Source organism: Parasteatoda tepidariorum, chromosome 11, assembly GCF_982258835.1.
Source record: "Parasteatoda tepidariorum strain Cologne lab strain chromosome 11, Ptep-v5.0, whole genome shotgun sequence".
Classification (NCBI taxonomy): domain Eukaryota; kingdom Metazoa; phylum Arthropoda; class Arachnida; order Araneae; family Theridiidae; genus Parasteatoda; species Parasteatoda tepidariorum.
In genome coordinates this window covers 14,737,322-14,759,500 of record NC_141765.1, presented here as the reverse complement: position 1 = coordinate 14,759,500, position 22,179 = coordinate 14,737,322, and the positions used below count along the sequence as shown (strand labels likewise).

The window sequence follows — 22,179 nt, the reverse complement described above, 5'->3', positions numbered from 1 at the left end:
CTTTTTTCACCTATAAATTTTAATAAAAACAAAATCAGCTGTTCAAAAATATCACCTACTAATATAGTCAACAATAAGTTGGAACTTTTTTTTTCTTTCAAAATTTTTTTTAAATGAATTTTTAAAATTTGTTTATGTTTTATTGAAATCACCGATCGTAGTGGCTTATTTTATTTACTGGTTAAATAATCCAATATGACTGCCTATTTTTGCCATTTTGAAAAATCAGCAATATGATTTTGCAAGTTACGACGGAAAGTTTAAATTTGTATCAGGTTAGGGATGACCCTCTACTAAATTGAAATTCGTAATTTTATATTAGGTAATGTTCAAATAAGTTATAATAATCTGAAATTATTATAACCTTTTTTCTTCTAGAATGGTCAAACAGCTTTAATGCTAGCTGTTAGCCATGGAAAAAAGGATATTGCAAAAATATTAATAGATGCAGGAGCAGAGGTCAATTTGCAAGATAAAGATGGTTCAACAGCTTTGATGTGTGCAGCAGAGCATGGCCATTTGGAAATCGTCAAGTTTTTGCTTTCAACTCCTGATTGTGATCCTTTTATTGTAGATAATGTAAGTTGAAAAGTATATTTAGTCCATAATTAATTCAACTTTGTAATCTTCACTAAGCTGAAGTTCAGAGATGTTTTAAAAGTCTCTGTGTCTGTAATGTTTTGAAGTAAATTGCTTGGGGATATTGAAGGAGGGTGGGACACATTCATATCTTGTTTAAGTACGATTGCTGTGAGATATTAAAATTGTAGGTATTTTTGGCATTTTGAGAGAAAATTCAGACTATTTGAATTATATCAAAATATTCTAGAGTGTCTTAATCCTGACTAAGAAGATTCAAATTTTGAATGTTATTACTTAATGCTTAAATGCTTATTTTGTATAAGTATTTATTTATTATTTAGTGTATAGTCAATTATGTAATTTGTTTTCATGAAAATAACAATTTAAGAACATTTGCTTTATTTCATTTGATGTTTTGTATCTAAATGTTTTAAATTTATTTTATAATCTAATTATACTTTACCCTTATTTTATGAAACAACATTTAGGCACTTAGTTGGTGCAAACAATGCGTTTGTGCCAAGTTTCCAGAAGGAGATAACAAAGTAACTCAAGGTAACAAAGGTTACGGAATGAATAAAATAGAAAATTTTAATTAGTCATTCAAATTGCTGTGAATAATTTGAAACTATTTACTGTGTACAATTTTTTCTCTTCATTACAGTCATTAAATTTATATTTAGTGACTTATTTATTTCAATGTAGTTGAGCTGTGTTTACACTCAAAACAATTATTAATGTAATGGTCATAGGATACCTTTCTTAAACTTGTGTTATAATAATATTAAGACAAGATGCATACAATAGCAAATTCGAGCATTAGTATTAAAAAAAAAAACTTGTGCCGTCCAAAAGTCACCTGATTCAATACATTCTACATATATATATATATATATATATGTATGTAATAACAGGGCTCCAACCCTGTTATCAGTGTTGTATTTAGCTTGAAATAATTGCAGTCATAAGCCATCAGACGTTCTAAACAGGTTTATTTAAATGGAGGCTGATATTGATAACAGTTGACGTCCACACTCCCTACGGGAGGGGAATGGACAAGACTTCAGACAATTCCGGAACAGCTTATCAGGATCACATAATGATGAAAAGGACACGCAAAACTATGCGTTCTTACGTTTTATACCAACACAGATTTGAGGTAAAAAAGCACACTTTGTACATTCCTTGTAACCTTACGCATTAAGGAAAATCATTTCTGCTTCCTTAACTGGAATTGAAAAAGGGAACGATTCTAAAAATAACTCTTCCTTTGAAATATAAATCTATTTATATTTCAATGGTATGTTTTCAGCCTTGAATTCCCAAAATAGAATCTCTCTACGTTTATTCTTTAACAAAGACATTTTATGAAAACTTAAGAGATTTAATTCTTTTATTAATACAAAAGTATTTACTTTTTGTATTACATCCCCCCCCCCCCAAAAAAATTTTTTTGGTGAGCCAAAATAAAAAAAATTTAGAATACTTTAAATTTAAAATTTTTAGGTTGGTACGATTGTTCCCTTTTCCCAACTACAAACAACATCTTTTCAATTATGAGAAGAAAAAATATTATTTACAATGACAAAAATATGAAAAACATGATTATGCAATTTATCTATTTAGTAACTAAACAGAAAGAAAAATTAAACATTTATAAACTATTCTACTAAAATTTTCAAAAAAATTTTTTCACACAAAAATATACAAAATTTTTATGCAAATGAACTGGACAACAAGTGTCATTTAATCAGAATTTAAGATTCTGTGTGGTTAAATGATTATTTACTTGATGAAATATAACTTTTCTACTAAAATTTCCAAAAAAATTTTTTTCACAAAAAATATACAAAATTTTTATGGAAACGAACTGGACAACAAGTGTCATTTATTCAGAATTTAAGATTCTGTGTGGTTAAAATACTTCCTAAGCTTTGATACATGTATTTTTTCAAAATTTTGTTTACTTAAATTTCTTTTTATTTATTTTGTAATCAGTTTCTTGGTCATTCTTTCTTTTTCTTATTTTTCCTTTTATTTTTTGTTTTTATTACCCTTTACATATTTTTTCGTCGATATTAACCTGATAATGAAAGCATCCAATACCTAGATCTATCTTCGAATCATTTGAACTTTTTGGACATTCTTTCTTTCTATTTTTTGATGTTTACTTTTACTGAAACATCCTTAACATTCATTTTTTCGATGCTTACTTTTACTGAAACATCATTCTTTTCTTTTTTCGATGTTTACTTTTTTTGAAACATCTTTTTCACCATTTTTAACCTTAACATATTGAGAATTCTGCTGTTTAATGTGCAAAGATAAGTTGTCACTTTTAGAATTAGCAGAGATGATCAATCTCTTACCAAATAGAGTAACAACTGGCCCGACACAATCAATAAACAAACAAAAATCCCTGCAAGTCTACAACCCTACTAAAGCATATAATAAATCAGTATCAAGTATAAAAACTTAACTGATTAAACAATTTCGCCTATCGTAATAAGGGAAACTCACAAATTTTGCTAAGTGTTAACTGTCTGTTTGTTTGGGTGACATAGAAGCTTTCAAATTTTTTAAATAGGAATTTTTAGTTTTGACCAAGTCCGAAAAAGTAAAAGAAGTACAAATTTCTTTAATTTTGTTTGAAAACTCTTCATTGTTAGGTTCAAAAGATAGTTTTGAAAAATTTAATTTTTAATGTGGTTAGATCTAGAAAAATCATTTGGAAACAAAAGTTTAAAAACTTAATTTAGTTTGCCATCACTAGTTTAATTGACGTTTGAACCATATTTTTTTTTTCCAAAAAAAAACATTTTAAATGCACTAAAGAACAATATTATATCATAATTTAAAAAAAAAACAATATAAACACTAGAAATGCAATCTAATCATTAATAATATACTATTCCATTATTCAAAATAAAATATTTAGATTACTACTCATTTCTAATATTACTAAAATTTTTAATCATAACATTGAGAAAGAAAAAAAAAATGAGAGAGAAAAAAAAAATATCTACAGTAAATCCTTTCCATTTGCCACACTTTTCTTTTGACCTTCATCTATTTTTCTTTGATGAGAGACACAAAATATTTCATTTTTCTTTTTCTCTTCGCAATACATTCGCACATTTACTTTTGTTTTCATAACTTGAGTAGTAAGAATTGTAGGATCATTTGGCGTCGAATCACTACCATGGATGATGTTTCTTCCAACTTAGAGGCACTATGGAACTGTAGGGTCATCGGATGGGATGCTTTCACTGGTTTCAGGGGACAATCTCCAGCCATCGTCCTTCCTTCCATATACATCAGCATTTCAGGCGCGACGAGGTACAAGTAGTATGGATGGAGAATCGCCCTTCCTTCCTTCAACGTTTTTTTCACTGCCGATTTTTTTTTCTCCTCCGGGGTTGATGGAATTGGGAAAATTTCAACTTAGCAGTCGGCCAGACTACTTTACGAGATAAAAATGGGTAAACTTCCCCCGCAAGTATTAATCCTGGCGTCTTGTAATAAGAGGGCTCCAACCCTGTTATCAGTGTTGTATTTAGCGTGAAATAATTGCAGTCATAAGCCATCAGACGTTCTAAACAGGTTTATTTAAATGGAGGCTGGTGTTGATAACAGTTTACGTCCACACTCCCTACGGGAGGGGAATGGACAAGACTTCTGACAATTCCGGAACAGCTTATCAGGATCACATAATGATGAAAAGTACACGCAAAACTATGCGTTCTTACGTTTTATACCAACACAGATTTGAGGTAAAAAAGCACACTTCGTACATTCCTTGTAACCTTACGCATTAAGGAAAATCATTTCTGCTTCCTTAAATGGAATTGAAAAAGGGAACGATTCTAAAAATAACTCTTCCTTTGAAATATAAATCTATTTATATTTCAATGGTATGTTTTCAGCCTTGAATTCCCAAAATAGAATCTCTCTACGTTTATTCTTTAACAAAGACATTTTATGAAAACTAAAGAGATTTAATTCTTTTAATAATACAAAAGTATTTACTTTTTGTATTACACACACGCACACACACACACACACACACACACACACACACACACACACATATATATATATATATATATATATATATATATATATATATATATATATATATATATATATATATATATATGTGTGTGTGTGTGTGTGTGTGTGTGTGTATATATTGTTAACACTAAGCTTTTATTTTATTAAAGTTTAAAAAGAAAATTATTGGAAACTAGATGGCAGTAGCAATTATGTGTAGAGAGAGTGTAGGTACGCGCAAAATGAGCCTGATGTGAAGAATGGTGCAATTACTGATGTCTGTAAATATTGTTTGTAAATAAATTATTAATATGCTAAAGTAATCAAACTCTTACTTCCTCCTTCCCCCAACCGAGCTACTCGATACCTGAACAAGTGGTATACTTCCAACAAATTCAGAAGTAGGATTACAACAATTCAGAACGGGAACTATCCGCAACGCTGTCAGGTCGGCGATTTTTTAATTATTTCGTTTTAAGTATTCAAATGTATAGTAACGTATAAAAAAACGTATTGTTAAGTAGTAAACGATTTTGAGAATTATAAGTATAAAGTATTTTCTTAATTTCGTTTTCAACAAAGTAATTAAATTGAAGTAATTTTGTTTTCGCTTTGGTTGAAAGTACTAAAATTGCGTTATTGATAAAGTATTTCTATCTGTTAAGTATTTAAGTATCATAAATTATAAAGTATGGCCTTTTGGGGGAAGGCAAAAAAAGTAGATTTAATAGAATTAGCATCAGAGTTAGGTCTTTCGGTACCAGAAGATGCTGAAATAATTGATTTAAAACATATTATAACTGAATCGGAATCATATGATGAAGAATTTAGTAAGAGCTTACTAAGTAGAATTTCGGAAGATAGAGTAGCATCAGAAATGTCAGCCAAAACATTGGCAGACCGCGAGTATGATCTTGAACGTCTACGCATAGAAAGTAGGGCTCAAAACGTAAACATTTCGGATTTAAGTAGTAACGAGAAAAGTAAAAACGCACACACAGATTTTAGAAAGTTAATGCATGAATATAAGATCAAAGATAGAAATATAAATTTTTATTTAGTTTTATTTGAACGGCAGCACGACGTATTGGTTTAAGGGAAGAGTATTGGGTATCACAATTATTGGGATTACTCCCTTATGAAATTACGCAACTAATCGCCCGTGAAAACGAAGATAATGCAAATAAATTATTAATATGCTAAAATAATCAAACTCTTGCTTCCTCCTCCCCCCAACCGAGCTACGCGATACTTGAACAAATGGTATACTTCCAATATCATTATTGCTTAAGAGATATAAGTAAAGCTCTGATAAGTTCGGATTTAAATTTTTAAATCATGTTAAAAATCCCGAAAGTACATGGAAGGATTATTCATTCGAATTACAAAACTATTTTGAAGAATGGATAACAGGACTCGAAATATCAGACTTTAATAGTTTAAAGAATTTAATTATTACTGAACAATTTAAAAACAAGTAAATTCAACAAAGCGGGAACATTTTGTAGACAAATGGCCTAAATTTAATAAACCAGATCAATTAGCAGATAAATTAGATAATTATGATAATGTGCTATCTATTAACAGTTATAAATTAAGAAACTCATCAAATTTTTATTCTCGTGGTGATAAATTTCAGGCGGAAGAGAAATCAATTCCGTTTAGTGAAAACAAAAGTATAAATCGAAAAAAGTGTGTAAGCTCGGATATTTGAAATGAAAAAGGGGAATATAAATGTTTCAACTGTAATGATTATGGCCATATATCTCGTGATTGCCCGGCGCCTAAAACTATTGCTTATTGTAAGAAATGTAAAAAGCAAGGTCATTCTCTTCAAACGTGTAAATTTGAAACCGAACAAAAGCGAGAAGGGAATAATTTATCCGTTAGTCAAAACAACTCGGATTCAAGCGCATCATTGACGCTGACGAATTATTAACATAGGATGTTAAAATATCTATAAAGATGCTTATATTTATGGATGCTTATATTATATTATACTTAGATGCTTATATTATATTATACTTAGATGCTTATATTATATTATACTTCTATAAAGATGCTTATATTTATGGTAATAAAATGACGGCTTTAATTGATACAGGAAGTAGCAGCTGTCTTTTGAAAGAAAGTATAGCTTTAAAAATGAATCTGGACTTGCAACCAGATGACAGTGATTTAGTTGGTTTTGGTAATCAAAATAATCCAGTTACGAAAGCTATAGATAAAGCTGTAGTAAATATTTGAGTGGATGACGTAGTAGGGAAATTTATTACTTTATTAATTGTTAAGGATGATTCACAACCGTGTGATTTAATTTTAGGAAGAACATGGCTAGACTTACCTTACATTGCTTTTGCGCGTATTGGAGGTAATTTAAAATTTGGATACGCAAATAATGACGTTTTTTTTTAAATTGAAGTAGTGATATGAATAAAAATGTGATTAAATTGAAAACAATAAATGAAGCAGATATCGAAAGTAAATAAATTAATTTAATTAGGGCAAAAGTCGACGAAAGCGGAAACTCGATTGTTAATGGGACAATTTTAGTAGAAAGTATAGGCCAGAATTTTGATTCAATTCTTGAGGTGAAACGATTGTACCAGTAGTAAATGAGAAAGAATTTAACTTAAAAATTAGGAAAGATCAGTGCTTAGGCAGGGGAATGGAGGTAAGTGAAGAAAGTTTAATGCTGTCTAATAAAGTGGAAACTGATAGTCAAAAAGTGGAAGTAAATACAATTAACAATGAGAAGTCTCCTATTTTAATGAAAGACATTAATTTTGAGGAATCCTTAGAAAGTATTAAAAGATTTGAACTTTTAAGTTTATTAAATAAATATCGTGACTGTTTTGCTTTAAACATAAGTGAGTTAGGCTGCACGAATTTCTGCAAAATGGACATTAAAGAAATAGAGAGTAGTAAGCCAATTTTTCAGAAACCAATTCCGAAGAAAGAAAACAAAAGAAGTATGGAATAGTGTCAGACACAAGATCTCTATATTCCAGTCCTGTATTATTAGTTAAGAAAAAAACAGGAGAACAACGATTAGTAATAGATTTTAGGAAATTGAACTCTCAAACTGTTAAGGATAAATTTCCTTTACCCAAAATTGATGACATTTTAGAATGTCTTAGAGGAAGCCAGTTTTACATGACTTTAGATTTAGCAAGTGGATATCTACAGTTGCCATTAACAGAAGAAGCAAAATTGAAACGGCTTTCATAACTCCAGACGATACTGGTCAATTTGAGCGACTGATTTTCGGATTGGCAAATGCCCCAGCAGAGTTCCAAAAGCTAATGAATCTTGTTTTGGGTCCATTGTTCAGCAAAAAAGTACTCTGTTATTTAGATGATATCTTGATTCCAGCTAAAACATGGGCCGAAATGATACAGAAACTTACTGAAGTATTTGAGTGCTTAAGAAGAGCCAATTTGACTTTAAAACTACCAAAATGTGAATTTGGAAAGTTACAGACGGAATTTCTTGGTTTTATACTTAGTAGAGATGGTTTGAAACCTGGACCACGTAAAGTAGCAGCTATTGAAAAATTTCCAGTTCCAAAAAATATGCATGACATTCAAAGATTTTTAGGACTTACCAGTTTCTTTAGAAGATTTGTTCCAAAGTATTCTCTCAAAGCGGCACCATTATCTGAACTTACAAAAACGGATGCAAAGTTTGTTTGGACAAAAGAGCAAAGCGAGACCTTCGAAGAACTAAAAAGTAATCTTATTAAAGCGCCTATTCTAACTCATTATGATCCACAAAGTGAAACTGAGGTACATTGTGATGCAGGTTCTAGTGGATTGGTCGAAATATTGTTTCAATGAGACAGTAAAAAGAATTGGAGAATGGTTTATTGTGTTAGCAAGAAAACTACGGAAACTGAACAAAAATACCATTCAAGTAAATTAGAGTTGATGTCAATTGTGTGGACATTAGATATATTAAGACAGTTTCTGATAGAAATAAAGTTTACAATTATTACAGACTGTCAAGCAATAGTGTATTTAAACGCTAAAAAGTCACCAAATCCTCAAATGGCAAGATGATTTAGCCTAATGCAAGAATATGATTTTGAGATCCGACACAGATCAGGTGAACGAATGAAGCATGTGGATGCGCTAAGTAGAGCAGCTGTTGAAGAGCCAGAAGACACTTTGAACACTTTTATTGAGAGAAAATTTAAAGTTTGTGTTACCTTGACAACAGACAAACAAGTTTTGATGATGCAAAATTCAGACAGTGAACTACATAAATTAATAGAGATATTCAAGAAAAATGATGATGATAGATCAGAAGCTGAAAAAAGAATGATTGAAGGATATGTTTTCAAGCAGAATAAGGTTTATAGAAAACACAAGGTTAAGGATAAAGAAATTTTATTATATGTAATATCTAAGGCAATGAAGAAAAGTATAGTAGTCAGATTCCACAATCTCATGGGACATTTTTCAGTTGATCGAACTGTTAGTAAAATAAAAGAATTATATTGGTTTGCCTCAATGAAGCGTTACGTAAGAAGACATATTTCGATGTGTTTTGAGTGTTTGCTGAATAAAGTACCAGGAGGAAAACAACAGGGATTATTGAACCCGATTGCACCAGGGAAACGTCCATTCTCTATCATTCACGTTGATCATTTAGGACCTTTTGTTAACACTTGTAGAGGAAATCAAGAACTACTCGTAATAATAGATAATCTAACCAGATTTGTCAGATTTACACCAGTGAGAAGTACTTCAACTCAAAATGTGCTGAAAGCTTTACAGAATTCCATCAACGAATTTGGATTACCTGATAGGTTGATAACTGATCGAGGGTCATGCTTTACTTCGCATCAATTTTAAGAGTTTTGTGTCACGAATGGAATTAATCATACTCTGAACTCTACAAAGCATCCTCAAGGGAATGGTATGGTTGAACGAAGTCACAGAACATTACTATCTACGATTTATACAAGTATGGAAGATCCAAAACACAAAGATTGGGACTTGAAAGTTAAAGAGGACGAACGTAATTTAAATTATGCAGTTAATAAAACAACCAACAAAACTCCATTTCAAATGCTACATGGTTACTCACCCAGATTTTATGATGGACTTATAAGTAAATTGGCAGATGATGAAGCTAAAGAATATAATGATCCTGAAGAAGTGCGTAAGGAAGCGATTCAGATAATAGAAGAAAAAAAGAAAAATATGAAATTATATTATGACAAAAAAAGGTGTAAAACAATCAACTATGTTAAAGGTGAAATAGTGGTCATGAGGAAAACACCTCAAGCAGCAGGTCAACCTTTGAAAACTCAGCCAAAATACAGGGGGCCATTGATAATAACACAAGTATTACCAGGTGACACCTACAGAGTAACTCAGTTACAAGAAAAGGAAAAGGGACACTTTTTCACAACTACCGCCCTTGTGAGTCAATCAAAACCTTAGAGAATTCATCCAGACTCTAGAGATTCCAGTGACACTGAACAAGAATTTTGAACTTCATTTAACTGAACTTTTATTATATTAAATTGAACTATAAATCAAAACCAATCTCAACTTTTTACAGTATTTTCCTTGAAATGTAGTGTACGAGGCCTGTCTAAAAAGTATCCGACCTTTGGCCAGAAAAAAATATTTCGAATACCTGACGGAGTTAGGACCCTAATTCCTTCAAAGTAGGCCATTTGTGCCTGCACACACTTAGCCCACTGATCGTTTCACTGCTGGAGACACCTCTGGAAGTCTTCTTTTAGAATGGTGTTCAGCTCCGTCATCGCGTTCCGCATTATCTCTTCTCTACTCTCAAAACGTTATCCTTTCAGTGGCGTCTTCAATTTTGGAAACAACCAGAAGTCGCAAGGAGCCTGGTATGGAGAGTAGAGAGGTTGGCGAACGGCTGTAATTCCATGTTTGGTTAAGAAAGTGTGGATCAATTGGGATAAATGTGCAGCGTTGTCATGATGCAAGTGCCAGTTGTTCGTCATCCACATGTCTGGTCTTTTGCTCCGAACTGCGTCACAGACTGTCTTTTTATTTCTGGGTCGTACCCGTACACCCATGACTCATATCCAGTTATCACGGTGTCTATAAACCCAGGATCAGTGTTAGCGGTGTCCAGAAGGTCCTGTGCAACGTCAAAACGGAGGTCTTTTTGTTCCGACGACAACAACTTGGGTATGAATTTCGCAGCCACTCTGTTCATGTTCAAATCTTCACACAAGTTGCATGTGCTGAATCTTTACTCACTCCAACCTCTTCTGCAATCACCCGCAGCTCTGTCAAAAGACGATCTGCCATCACCAAATTTCGCAACCTCTCAACATATTAGCTGCACTCCGAACAGTTTGGGGCCGGCCACAACGCTGCTCATTTTCCGCTGATGTGAGGTCATCCTTGAATCGGTTGAACCACTCCTTAAATTGTGTTACACCCATCGCTTCTTCTCCAAACACCTGCTGAATCTTACGAATTGTTTGGCTTTGAAAATCATCAAGCTTTTGACAGAATTTGATGCAGTATCTTTGCCCAATTCGTTCAGTCATCTTGCGAGAAAACTAAATCCGACGAACACTACGAACAGCACCTTACTTGGCAACCACCAGCCAGCGACTTGCACAAGCGAACGCGGTGAAAAAATTCAAGCATGTCCATTAAGGTTCCTCCTTCCACTTGTTTGGCCGAATGTTAACACTAAGCTTTAAATTTATTAAAGTTTAAAAAAAAATTAATGATTTGCCACTAGATGGCAGTAGCAATTATGTGTAGAGAGAGTGTAGGTGCGCGCAAAATGAGCCTGATGTGAAAAATGATGCAATTACTGATGTCTGTAAATATTGTTTGTAAATAAATTATTAATATGCTAAATTAATATACTCTTACTTCCTCCTCCCCCCAACCGAGCAAATGATATACTTCCAACAATATATATATATATAAATTTTTGAGCTCTAAAATCTGTGCAGCTTTCCAGTGGTTCTGTAACTAGATGGGTGAAAAATAAAATAATTGCTTTTTTTTCAAGACTAAAAATTTATTGCTTAAATTAATTTTTTCGCAACTGTGTATTTTTTATATTTAGAAAATATGGAAAAACTGTTAAAACCTGAAAATTATGAGCGTAAATTAAAATGCTTCTTTAAAATAATACAAAATAAATATGGTTTTAACTATACTTTCTTCATTTTATTTTAAAAAATACACATATCTCACCTGTCAATGTCCAGCAGCAAAGAACCTAAACCAAACTCTGTCAGGAAAGCAATGAAAGCAAAAGTACTTTTACATTTTGTACCCACTTCAACTTTCCTGTACCCACATTTTTAACTTTATTTGCTAAAGTTAAGTTTATTTATTTACATAAAAAAATAGTATTACAAACAAAAACTTAAAATATTTCATGTGTGTTATATAGAAATGATTTTTCATTTTTTCCAATCAATTTTAACAAATTATTTTTTAAAGTTATATTTAATATTTTCTACACATATATATTCTTTTTTTACATGTGTAAATGTATTTTATCTTATCAACTTTCCGTTTACCCTCTTCCTCAACTTCAGCTGCTTTGGAATTGCCAGTTGTGAAACCTGAAAACGTTTAACTCTCTGAGTGGTACATAACACAATATTTAGAAACTATTTATGTAAACAGTGCTAAAATTAACAATTAAATAACAGTGTACATAATTAAGAGAATAAACATTAAAGCATAAAATAGTTTATATTAAAATAAACTTACTGTTATATATATATATATATATATATAAGTTCAAAATGAAGATAAAACAAAGAAAAATTATAGACATATGAAAAGGGGGGTAATAAATAATAAGTAAAAAAATAACAAACAACAGTTTAAAAAAAAAAAAGAAGGATGAAATTTTATTTAAAAAAACCGGAAAAAAAAGATGTAATCTTTTCTTCTGCTCACACGATTATATCCGCATAAAAGAGTGCAATATATATATATATATATATTTGTTTATATAGATACATAGGTTTGGGTATATACATACATATGTTTGTGTATACACATATATATGTGCATGTATTTATATTAATACCTTTCAATAGAAGGACACCTCCCAAATGTACTTTTTGTCCCTTCAGATGCTACAGAAAAACTGAAAAACATATTTTAATTACGAAATTCCTGTTGTATTAAGATTGAAGTAAATGAAATATAAATGAGATAGAGGTATTTATTTGAAGTAAATTAAAAATGAAAATTCGTAATTAAAAAAAATTTAATTTTTGCAAGAATATATGAAATGAACGGAACAGAATGAACAGAGTTTTGTATTTACAGAAATTATTTAAAATATACTGTCACACAAGCTTGTTTAAAAATTTTATATTACTTGAAAAATATACACATAGACATATAACTAAAATTCTCAGCATGACTTCACATCTCTACCAAGAATTAGAAAATGATACAAAAGTTTTTTCTATAGTAGAATTCTTTTCAATTAGCACTTCATCATTTTCACTGGATGATCCAGTTACCTAATGTTTTCTATAATACGTAACCATGTTACCTCCCCCAACACCACCTAGGGAGTTCGCGGATGGTAAAGCATCTGTTACCTACTAATAAAAATTCTCTGATAGCGGAATTTTTTTGATTGAACCATGACATGCTTTTTCTGTTATTTTTCCTTTAAATACAGCAGTCACAAAAAGAGGTTGATAAACATGCTGAAAAAGACATTCTTTCCAAATGCTTAGAAATCTATTCTCCTTTAAATTTGCAACACCTGAGATTCTTACTCACCACACCTATTTCTTAAATACCTTCCTTTATTTGATTTTCTTTTTCATACTTGTTCTCCTTATCAGACTTTTTTTTTTATCCTTGCCGTAATTTATTAATTTTCCCCTGAATCTCCCTGTGTTTCAATACTGAGGAAAGTTCTCTATTGTGAAACTCAAACTGCAATACATACATGTATATATATATATTGTAGAGAGAGAAGAGACAGAGGTTCTGAAGCCCTTTTTAAAATTAAGCGGCTTTAAATTTTTTTCAGTTCAAATCTTGGTTTTTGTTTTTATTTATTCCCATTTATAAAGCTCTTTTTTAATAGGATGATTGCAATGCATTGACTGTTGCAATGGAAGCTGCTCATAAAGATATTGGTTTGCTGATATATACAAGTATGAATTTTTCTAGAGGAAGTTCACCAGTAAGTTTGAATCCTTTTTTTATACCATGTGAAAAAAAATTACAAAAAAGATATCACCTTGAAAAACTGTTCAAATAATCCTGTTGTTCTACAAACTAAGGGTCAATCTAAAAGAGTGGACTCAAATGTGCTAATTAATTAGTCAAATGTGCTATTGAGAAATTTATGAAATTGCACAGAAAAACACACTTTTTCACAATAAAAAAAAAACTTTATTTTTATGAGTTTTAATAACATTTACCATCAAAATATAGGAGAATAGCAGTCTGAAAAATATTACCAAACAGTTAGGCAGGAGTCCAGCAGAAAGTTTAGACCGATTTCCACATCAGTTGTAATTTTTGTAGAATTATCATAATTTTATCAATGTCAGTATATTTAGCATCATAAGGTGCTAAATATCTCTAGCTGTTAAAAAATCATACAACTTTATCTCTCTGATATTTTCTATCCATAGGTATTTATGGCATGCTGGAGCTGTTTTTTGTTTTTGTTTTATCCATTTCTTCTAAGTTTGTTTTTGTATGAGGCAGTCCCATAACACTTAAATAAATAGTCCAAAAAAATTAAAGCGGAAAGATATACTTTATAATGTAAAATCTTCATTTGCTTAAAAAGTTATAGAACTGGATAAAGTTGACAAGTTTTGAGTACTCGAAAATAGGAGCACATTCTCAAGACTTGCAAAGTGTGTCTAGTCTGGAGAATGGATGAATTTTTAACATGAGAAATACTGCTACTTTTTTCACTATTATTTTTGAAGCAAATTAAGTTTTTATATTATTAACCCCTTCCTTCTCGCTCCCGTGAAAATGACAGGATGAGGTTTCGCCCTCTATTTCTCGCTCCCGTGAAATTTCCAGACTGGAGTGTTCAGTAGTTACGCTCCAATAAGAATAAAACTAATTTCTTTAGCCCGTAAAAATTTTATTTCTCATTTTACACACCAGAAGACAGTACCAGGATATTTTTAAGGTAATTGTAGATAGTTAGTTTGTTTTAAACTAGATGTTAGCACTAATCAAATAGCACCAATAAAAAAATCGGCACTTTTATGACAGTTTTCTTGAAAATTAACCAATCGTTAAGGGGTTAAGACTGTAACACTGTTGCAATTTTGTTTTGAATTAGTTTTTTATTTTATTTTGTACAATATAACTACCTTTAGCTTTTCTTTCCTCATATTTAAACCGTTTCTACATGGAGCTGTAGTTTTTTACAAATGAAATATTAGATGACAAGACGTTAAACAAGCATGCATTTCACACCACTTTTGACTATTTTAGGCAAGGTTGAGATGATTAAAATTGCTTGATTTTTTTTAAAAAAGAATCAGTTGTTTTAGTCTGATATTATTGGCAAGGAATGTTTCAAATACATATAAAAAAATTTTATATGTGGGTTATTATTAGAAAAGCAAAATTTCACCACTAAATAAAATCTTTAACTAAATTTATACTTATTTTTAAGAGAGGCCCAAGCTTAAAGAATGACAATGTAATGGTGCAATGGTCATATATGCAAATTAGTTGAGTACCTTAAATTTTTTGTTTTAGATTAGACTAAAATTGAATTATATTTTCCTTTCTAGTTTGTGTCTGTTTACGTTGAAAAGTGGTTAAAGTGTCGATTAATAATTAATTGATGGTAAATTTCTCTTGTAACATTTAAGAAACAATCGTAATTTGTAGTATTGTCATCAGATGCAAATCTTCAGTGAAAATTTGGGCACACTAGCCAGTTGGAAAATGGTAGAAATTTTAGTTGATGATTAATTCTACTTGGAGAAAAATTACATTTGTGGTCAAAAATGATCAAGACATGCATTTTCAGCAGGCACAGAGTTCTGGTTTAGATTTAATCCCTTTGAAAAATGGTTTTATTGATGATAAATTCTATTTGGCAATAAAATGTTATGTTACAATGTTAAATGTTACAATGGAGCAATTAAGAAATGATTAAAACTTGTGTTGTCATTCACCACTGAGTTCCAAGTAAAATTTGGGTGCTCGCTCTAACTAGTCAGAAAATGAAGATAGTGCTACATATGTGGATCAATCATATCCACAGATGTCATAAAAACATGATTTATTTTTACTTTAGAAGCTGATGTATTAAAAACTAAATTCTAAAACAAATCTTTAAAACTTGAAATTTTAGATACATAATTTTATTTTAAAAAATTACCTAATGATATGAATTCTATTATGTCTACAGACGTGGCATGAGCACATGACAAAAAAAATGCCAACATTTTCAAATAAATATATTGAAGCACCAAATATACACTTTTCTTTATAAATCTTAACAGAATTGCTCTTTAAGAAGAGATGTACAATTTTTTGTTTGTATCCTCAGACATGGCAGATCACTCAGGGTACAGGTATTTAATTTCAAACTACGAGTACATTTAAGTTTTTAATAGAGATTTTTGTTTTGAGTCTAGCATTTGCAATGCATTCTTAACCAAAGGTGTTATTTATTAAGATTATTTAACACTCTTTATTAATGATATAGAAGGGAAATATGTCCGAAATGACTGTCTACAGATCGGACTAATCACTATGAATGGAAAAGTTTCGAACAACTTTGTACCAAATTTATAATTCTTATGTATTCTATGAGTTTCATTAATATTTATTACTAATTTACATAAATTTTAAGAACTTTAATTTTCAATGTAAATAACAGGTAGTAGAAATTCTTCCTTTTTGTGAGAATGTCAGTATATATGTCCAAAAGGCTGCAATTTAATTTAATCTCAATTTCATTGATAAAGGTCTAATACTCAGAGTAAGAAAGAGATACAGTCGAACTTCGATAACTCGACTTCTTATAAGTTGAATAATCCTCTAACTCGAACTTTAAATCAAGTCCCAAATCATTCCTTTACTTTTCTTTTAAAAACTGTCTCGATAACTCGAAGAGAACATCTTTTAAATCAAAGTTTTCTGTGATAGATTTTTCCAGATTTAGTGCAAGATAAAATAAAAACGCGCAATTTAGTTTGCAACTTCGAAAACCAGTACACATTTGTCTTTTGTGCGTCAAACATTCTTGGAATGCCCTTCACTCTCCTTTCCTCCATTGCCCTTAAGGTTAAACAGATAAGGGATTGTGGTGGGAAAGGGATTCTGGAGTGTTCCAGAAGTATGACTTCAAGGTGGTCACTCTATTGGGGGCGGGAGGAAGAGCACTTGTTTTGTAAGGGGAAAATAGGGTTGGGTCCTCTCAGAACACATGTGCTCATTCGTGATAAGGATTCCCAGCTGTACGGTGACCTCTATTTAAGTCCAAGACGCTGCAGTTGCTTTCTTGGGATTTTTCTTGTTGATTAAATCAGCATTTTTCTGCCAGAATGTCTAAGCGTGAATTGATCAAGCTTACTTTAGATCAAAAAGTAAAACTTATTTCGAAAATTGAAAAAAATCCTCAGTTAAAAAAGAAAGATGTGGCTGCTAAATATGGCATTCCTCCAAACACTTTATCTACGATTTTAAAGGATAAACAAAAGATTTTGAGCCGCTTTGAATCGGGAGCCGACTCTTCCAGTAAACATGCAAAGACGTGAGCATTTCCAGACGCAGAAGCAGCACTTCTGAAATGGTACGAAACTCACCGAAGCAGGAACATTCTCCTTAGCGGAGTGTTGTTAAAGGAAAAAGCAATGGACATCGCTCGCCTGCTGATCGTCACGGGATTCAATGCCAGTATAGGATGGCTAGACAAATTCAAAGCAAGGAACAGGATCGTGTTCCGCACCCTACACGGACAAGCAAAGGATGTTTCAGATGAAACATGCGAGAATTGGAGGAAGAGTTTACCACATCTTCTGCAGTCATATGCACCAAAAGATGTGTTCAACTTGGATTAAACCGGACTCTTTTTTAAATGCATGCCTAACAAGACAATGATGTTTCGTAGTGAGAAGTGCTCTGGTGGCAAGCTCAGCAAGAAACGGTTGACAATTCTGGTGGGGGCAAACGCCAATGGACTGAAAAACTTCTGTTGATGGTCATTGGAAAGTCAAAGAAACCTCGGTGCTTAAAAAATGTCAAATCCCTGCCCATGGAGTACCATTCCAATCCAAAAGCTTGGATGACTTTGTACTTGTTCGAGACATACATCCGGAAACTAGATTCCAAGTTTTTAAACCAAAACAGAAATGTGTTACTCTTCCTAGACAACTGTACTGCTCACGGTGATATCGCAAACTTGTCCACGAAATTGGTCTTCCTGCCGGCAAATACAATTTCAAAAGTGCAGCCTGCAGACCAAGGCATCATTAAATGCCTGAAAACGCTTGGTGCGCTAATCAATCGGGGATGTGGAGAATGGAGTCAATGTATCAATGTGTTAGATGCCATACGCCTGATTTTGCGTTCCTGGGAGAGTGATGTTTCTCAAGCTGTGATTTAGAACTGTTTTAAGAGCTGTGGTTTCTTCAGTGCAAGTGTAGATGACAATGAAGTGGAAGCTGACGACTGGGATTTCTTTGAAGGCATGGGTGATATGGACTGGGAACAGTTAAGAGATTTCATGTGCATCGATGACATTACAACATCAGAACCCTTGTCTGAAGAAGCAATAGTGAGTTCAATTTGTGGAGAACCAGAAGGAGAGGAAAACGAAGATGAATCTGATAGCCTCCCACCTCCAACAGGCAAGCAAGCACATGACGTTGTTCACATCTTACAACAATACCTGGAGACCACCGAAGGTGCAGATAACATCCTATTTAACTGTGTTCAAAAATTAGGTGACTTTGTGAATGCCAACAACTTTAAAAAATGTAAACAATCAAAACTAACTGCTTTTTTCAAATGAGATTTATGTAGTATATATTATGTAGTGAAGCCAGATTTTATGAGTTTTAATAAAACATTGGACACTATTATTCTCTTGTTGTTTCCATGTGCTATTAAAATTTTATAGCACAGGCCACTTGAGTGCTAGAGGAAAGGAGCGGCGGGGGGTAACTCCAATAACTCGAACTTCGGATAAGTCGAATATTTTTGGGGATCCCCTGAGACTTCGAGTTATCGAAGTTCGACTGTATATGTAAATTATTGATTGATGTCCAATTGAAATAAAGAAAGAGTAAATGTAGATAGACATGTGATATGCCAAAAAATAAGTATATTTATTCAAAGAAAGTATGTTTTGTGTTTGATTCTTTTTCTTAATTAATAATTAGCATATTTGAGCTCATCCTTTCAAACCATTAAGTCTGAACTTAGTTTGTGAGAATCGGATTATTAGAGTAAAAGTTATTCCTTTTTTTTCTCACTGTACATTATTTATTTCCAAAACTTTTCAACTTCTTTTACCTTATTATCAATTTAATTTCATACCCATTCTTCCTGACATTACAGTTTTGATTTTAATATCCTTTGTATCATTATTTATTGACTTTACCAATTATTTAGTTATGTTTTATAATTATATTTTCTCACAAAACTACAAATTCCAATTCCATTCTGGTATTAGCAAATGCATTTTATTAGTTTAAATGCAAACTGGAAATAAAATTTTATATCTGTATTAAATAATCTCTAGTTGAGTTATCTAAATAGGCCCAATTGGCATCTGAATAAAAAATTAAATTCTTAGTAAAACTGAAATCAATTTTGTAATCTTTAGATTTAAATACATAATTCTTTATATCAGCATAATTTTTAAATATTTAAATGTAATCAAATAAAAGTAAAGAAGTAATGATCTATTTAAAAAAAATCCAAATTGAAATAAAAGTGTAGTAGTAATTTATTTATATAAATATCTATTTAAGTTAAAGAAGTAATCTGTTTAAGTAAAAGAAGAAATCTATTTAAAGAATTAATCTGAAAAATTGAAAATTATCCTACAATTGGTTTATGATAAAATTTCGATTGAACTTGTATCCTATGTAAGAATTTATTCTTATTTTAATTAAGAGAAATTATGGAGAATCTCAAGAGTTTTGATACTAGTGTTGTAAATTTCTAAAATGTTTTTTATGATCCTTCACATAGTGCAAACTGAGATCAAGTTCAGAAAAAACATTGAAAGCAAATTGTTGTATATTCGTGATTTTTTTTCTTTTGCAAAAAGTAAAGGTAAGTATAATTAATATGTAATTGCAACTTTTCTTCACATTCAAAAACATTGTTTACATGCAATAGCAGCATATGGTTTAGATTAACTTTCTGATCCATAGATTCCTGAATCTATTTATTTAATAACTTAAATTGAATATTTTATTTCAATATGAAATAAGTCATTTTAAATGTACAGTGAACTCTCACTTATGCACCACCTCTTTTATGCACCGTTTTCATTTATACAACGATTTTTATAGGTCCCAGAACATTAGGTAGGAAAATAATGATAAACATCCTTCGTTTATGCGTCGCGATAAATAAAAATTTTTCAATTATGCGTCGAAATTTAAGGCTAACATTTTAATTTTTTTATCCTTTAAATATTTTTTCTTTTAAAAAAAGGTTTTAAATTAAAAATGAAGCAAATAAACAATCCTTGGTACAGATAAAAAGAAATATGTAGTTAGATCCTATTGAATTTTCTTCCTCCTATGGCCGTCTCATTTTGCTGTTTCTGGAAAGACATTCTTTCTAGAATTTTGAATAGGGTGTCTTATCTGTTACACCAACAACAATGAAAGCCCGTTCATCTTTAAGAAAATGACCATTCCTCTTGTCCCGAGGATAGTTTTACTCTCATGCTGTTTTCTAGGGGAAAAAAAAGGACACCTGGAATATGAAAGAGACTGCTATCACTTACTTGCAGTCAGATGGGCATCATGAGTAAATAAAAGGAGGTAGTCCTTTTTGGTGACAGTAGTAATCGAACAACTTATTGAGCAGCATATTATGGCGTCAAGTACTTTTCTTAGAAATTTATCATGGATGTTTCACCCCCTCTCAAAAAACTCAATTTTTTTGTGAAGAACTGTTCATTCATATCTAACTTGTGGACGATGAGAACGTGATGGATGATACTGACGAGGATGATAAAGTTCCTCCAAATCACACAGAAGTATTAGGAGCTTTAGACGCTATTATTGACTATTTACAATTTAATTTTGCTTTTAAAACTCCCTTATCCCATTTATATGAACTGGAAAAAACTGTTTTTGAAATACGTCAGCAAAAACAAATACAAACATGTATTAAGATTATTTTGTAAGAAAATAAATTGTCTTTAGGTATGTTAAATTTTTTCTTCGTATAATTATAGTAAATACCAAAACAGTATAAATATTAACATTTTATCTTTAGAAACAAATTTAGTCATATTGTCACTGTAATTTACGTTGTGTTTTAGAATTTTGAAGTTTTTCACTTCGGCACTTTTTTCTGTTGGCCCCTTGCACCAGTGCATAAATGAGAGTTCACTGTAAATGTTATTCTCCATTTTAGTATTCAACTTTGAAGTCCAGAAAACGTTCAACACCACGATCTACTCCCCCTCCAAGAACTCCTACTCTTCGAACTCCTCCACTGCCGAGGTACTATTTTAAGCGTACATTCTAAAATTAATTTTTTGTAAACACATTTTTACGCCTATTAAGACTTGTGTTTTATTTACCTATAAATGTTGGTAAAATTTTTTTTCTATTTATTTCCTAGCCCATCTGCAAGATCTACAAATTCTATTCCTTCATCGTTCCATTTTTCCTCATAATTCTTACAAATAGGGTGTTCTCTATTTACTGTCCTTAATACATGTTTAAAATCACTGTCCTTAACCACTTCAAATAAATATTAGAGTTAATGATTACAGAACACCGTAAATGTAGCAAAAGGTCAACAGTTGAAGCTCGAATGGAACTAAGCATCCGTCAATAAAATCTCCAGAAAATTGTATTTAAATACTTTTAAGGAAAACCTATTTTTGTAAATGCATAAAATAAGTTATTTTGCAATATCCATTGAAATAAAAATATTATGTATGTTTGAAAAACATTTTATTATTGTTGTGTACTTTAATTATAAAATATGTTCTAAATTCAACCCAGTTTGTGCGTCAGATCAAGAAAAAAATTTATTTCTCTAAAATTCACCCAATGTCAAAAAAAGTAACATAAAACAAAGTTTCTTACATTCAATTAATTAAACAATTTTTGACAATATTTTTCTTAATTTATTTAAAAGAAATTTAGTTTCCAAACAAATTAATACTCTTATCTTTTTCTTGTCTTATTTCAAAATCATGGATTCTCAATATCATATGAAAATATGATTTCCCTGCGCATTTCTGAAGATCGTCATAAAAAAAAAAATCCTAACCCTCTATAATCTCTAATACTTTATCTAAGCATTGTTACCATTATTATTTGCGTCTGTT

At 31.2% G+C, this 22,179-nt stretch overlaps 1 protein-coding gene across 5 annotated transcripts in view; it reads left to right on the top strand.

Moving 5' to 3' along the window:
• Positions 1-21,797, top strand: part of LOC107445331 (uncharacterized) — a 76,850-nt gene extending 55,053 nt beyond the window's left edge. For all 5 annotated transcript variants that reach the window (XM_043052240.3, XM_016059693.5, XM_087154752.1 and 2 more), the window contains 4 exons: positions 379-579; positions 13,732-13,830; positions 21,252-21,340; positions 21,462-21,797. In XM_043052240.3, coding sequence (XP_042908174.2) covers positions 379-579; positions 13,732-13,830; positions 21,252-21,340; positions 21,462-21,516 — 444 coding nt within the window. In that variant the 3' untranslated portion in view covers positions 21,517-21,797. The remainder of the gene's footprint in view (positions 1-378; positions 580-13,731; positions 13,831-21,251; positions 21,341-21,461) is intronic.
• The last annotated feature ends 382 nt before the right edge of the window (positions 21,798-22,179 follow it).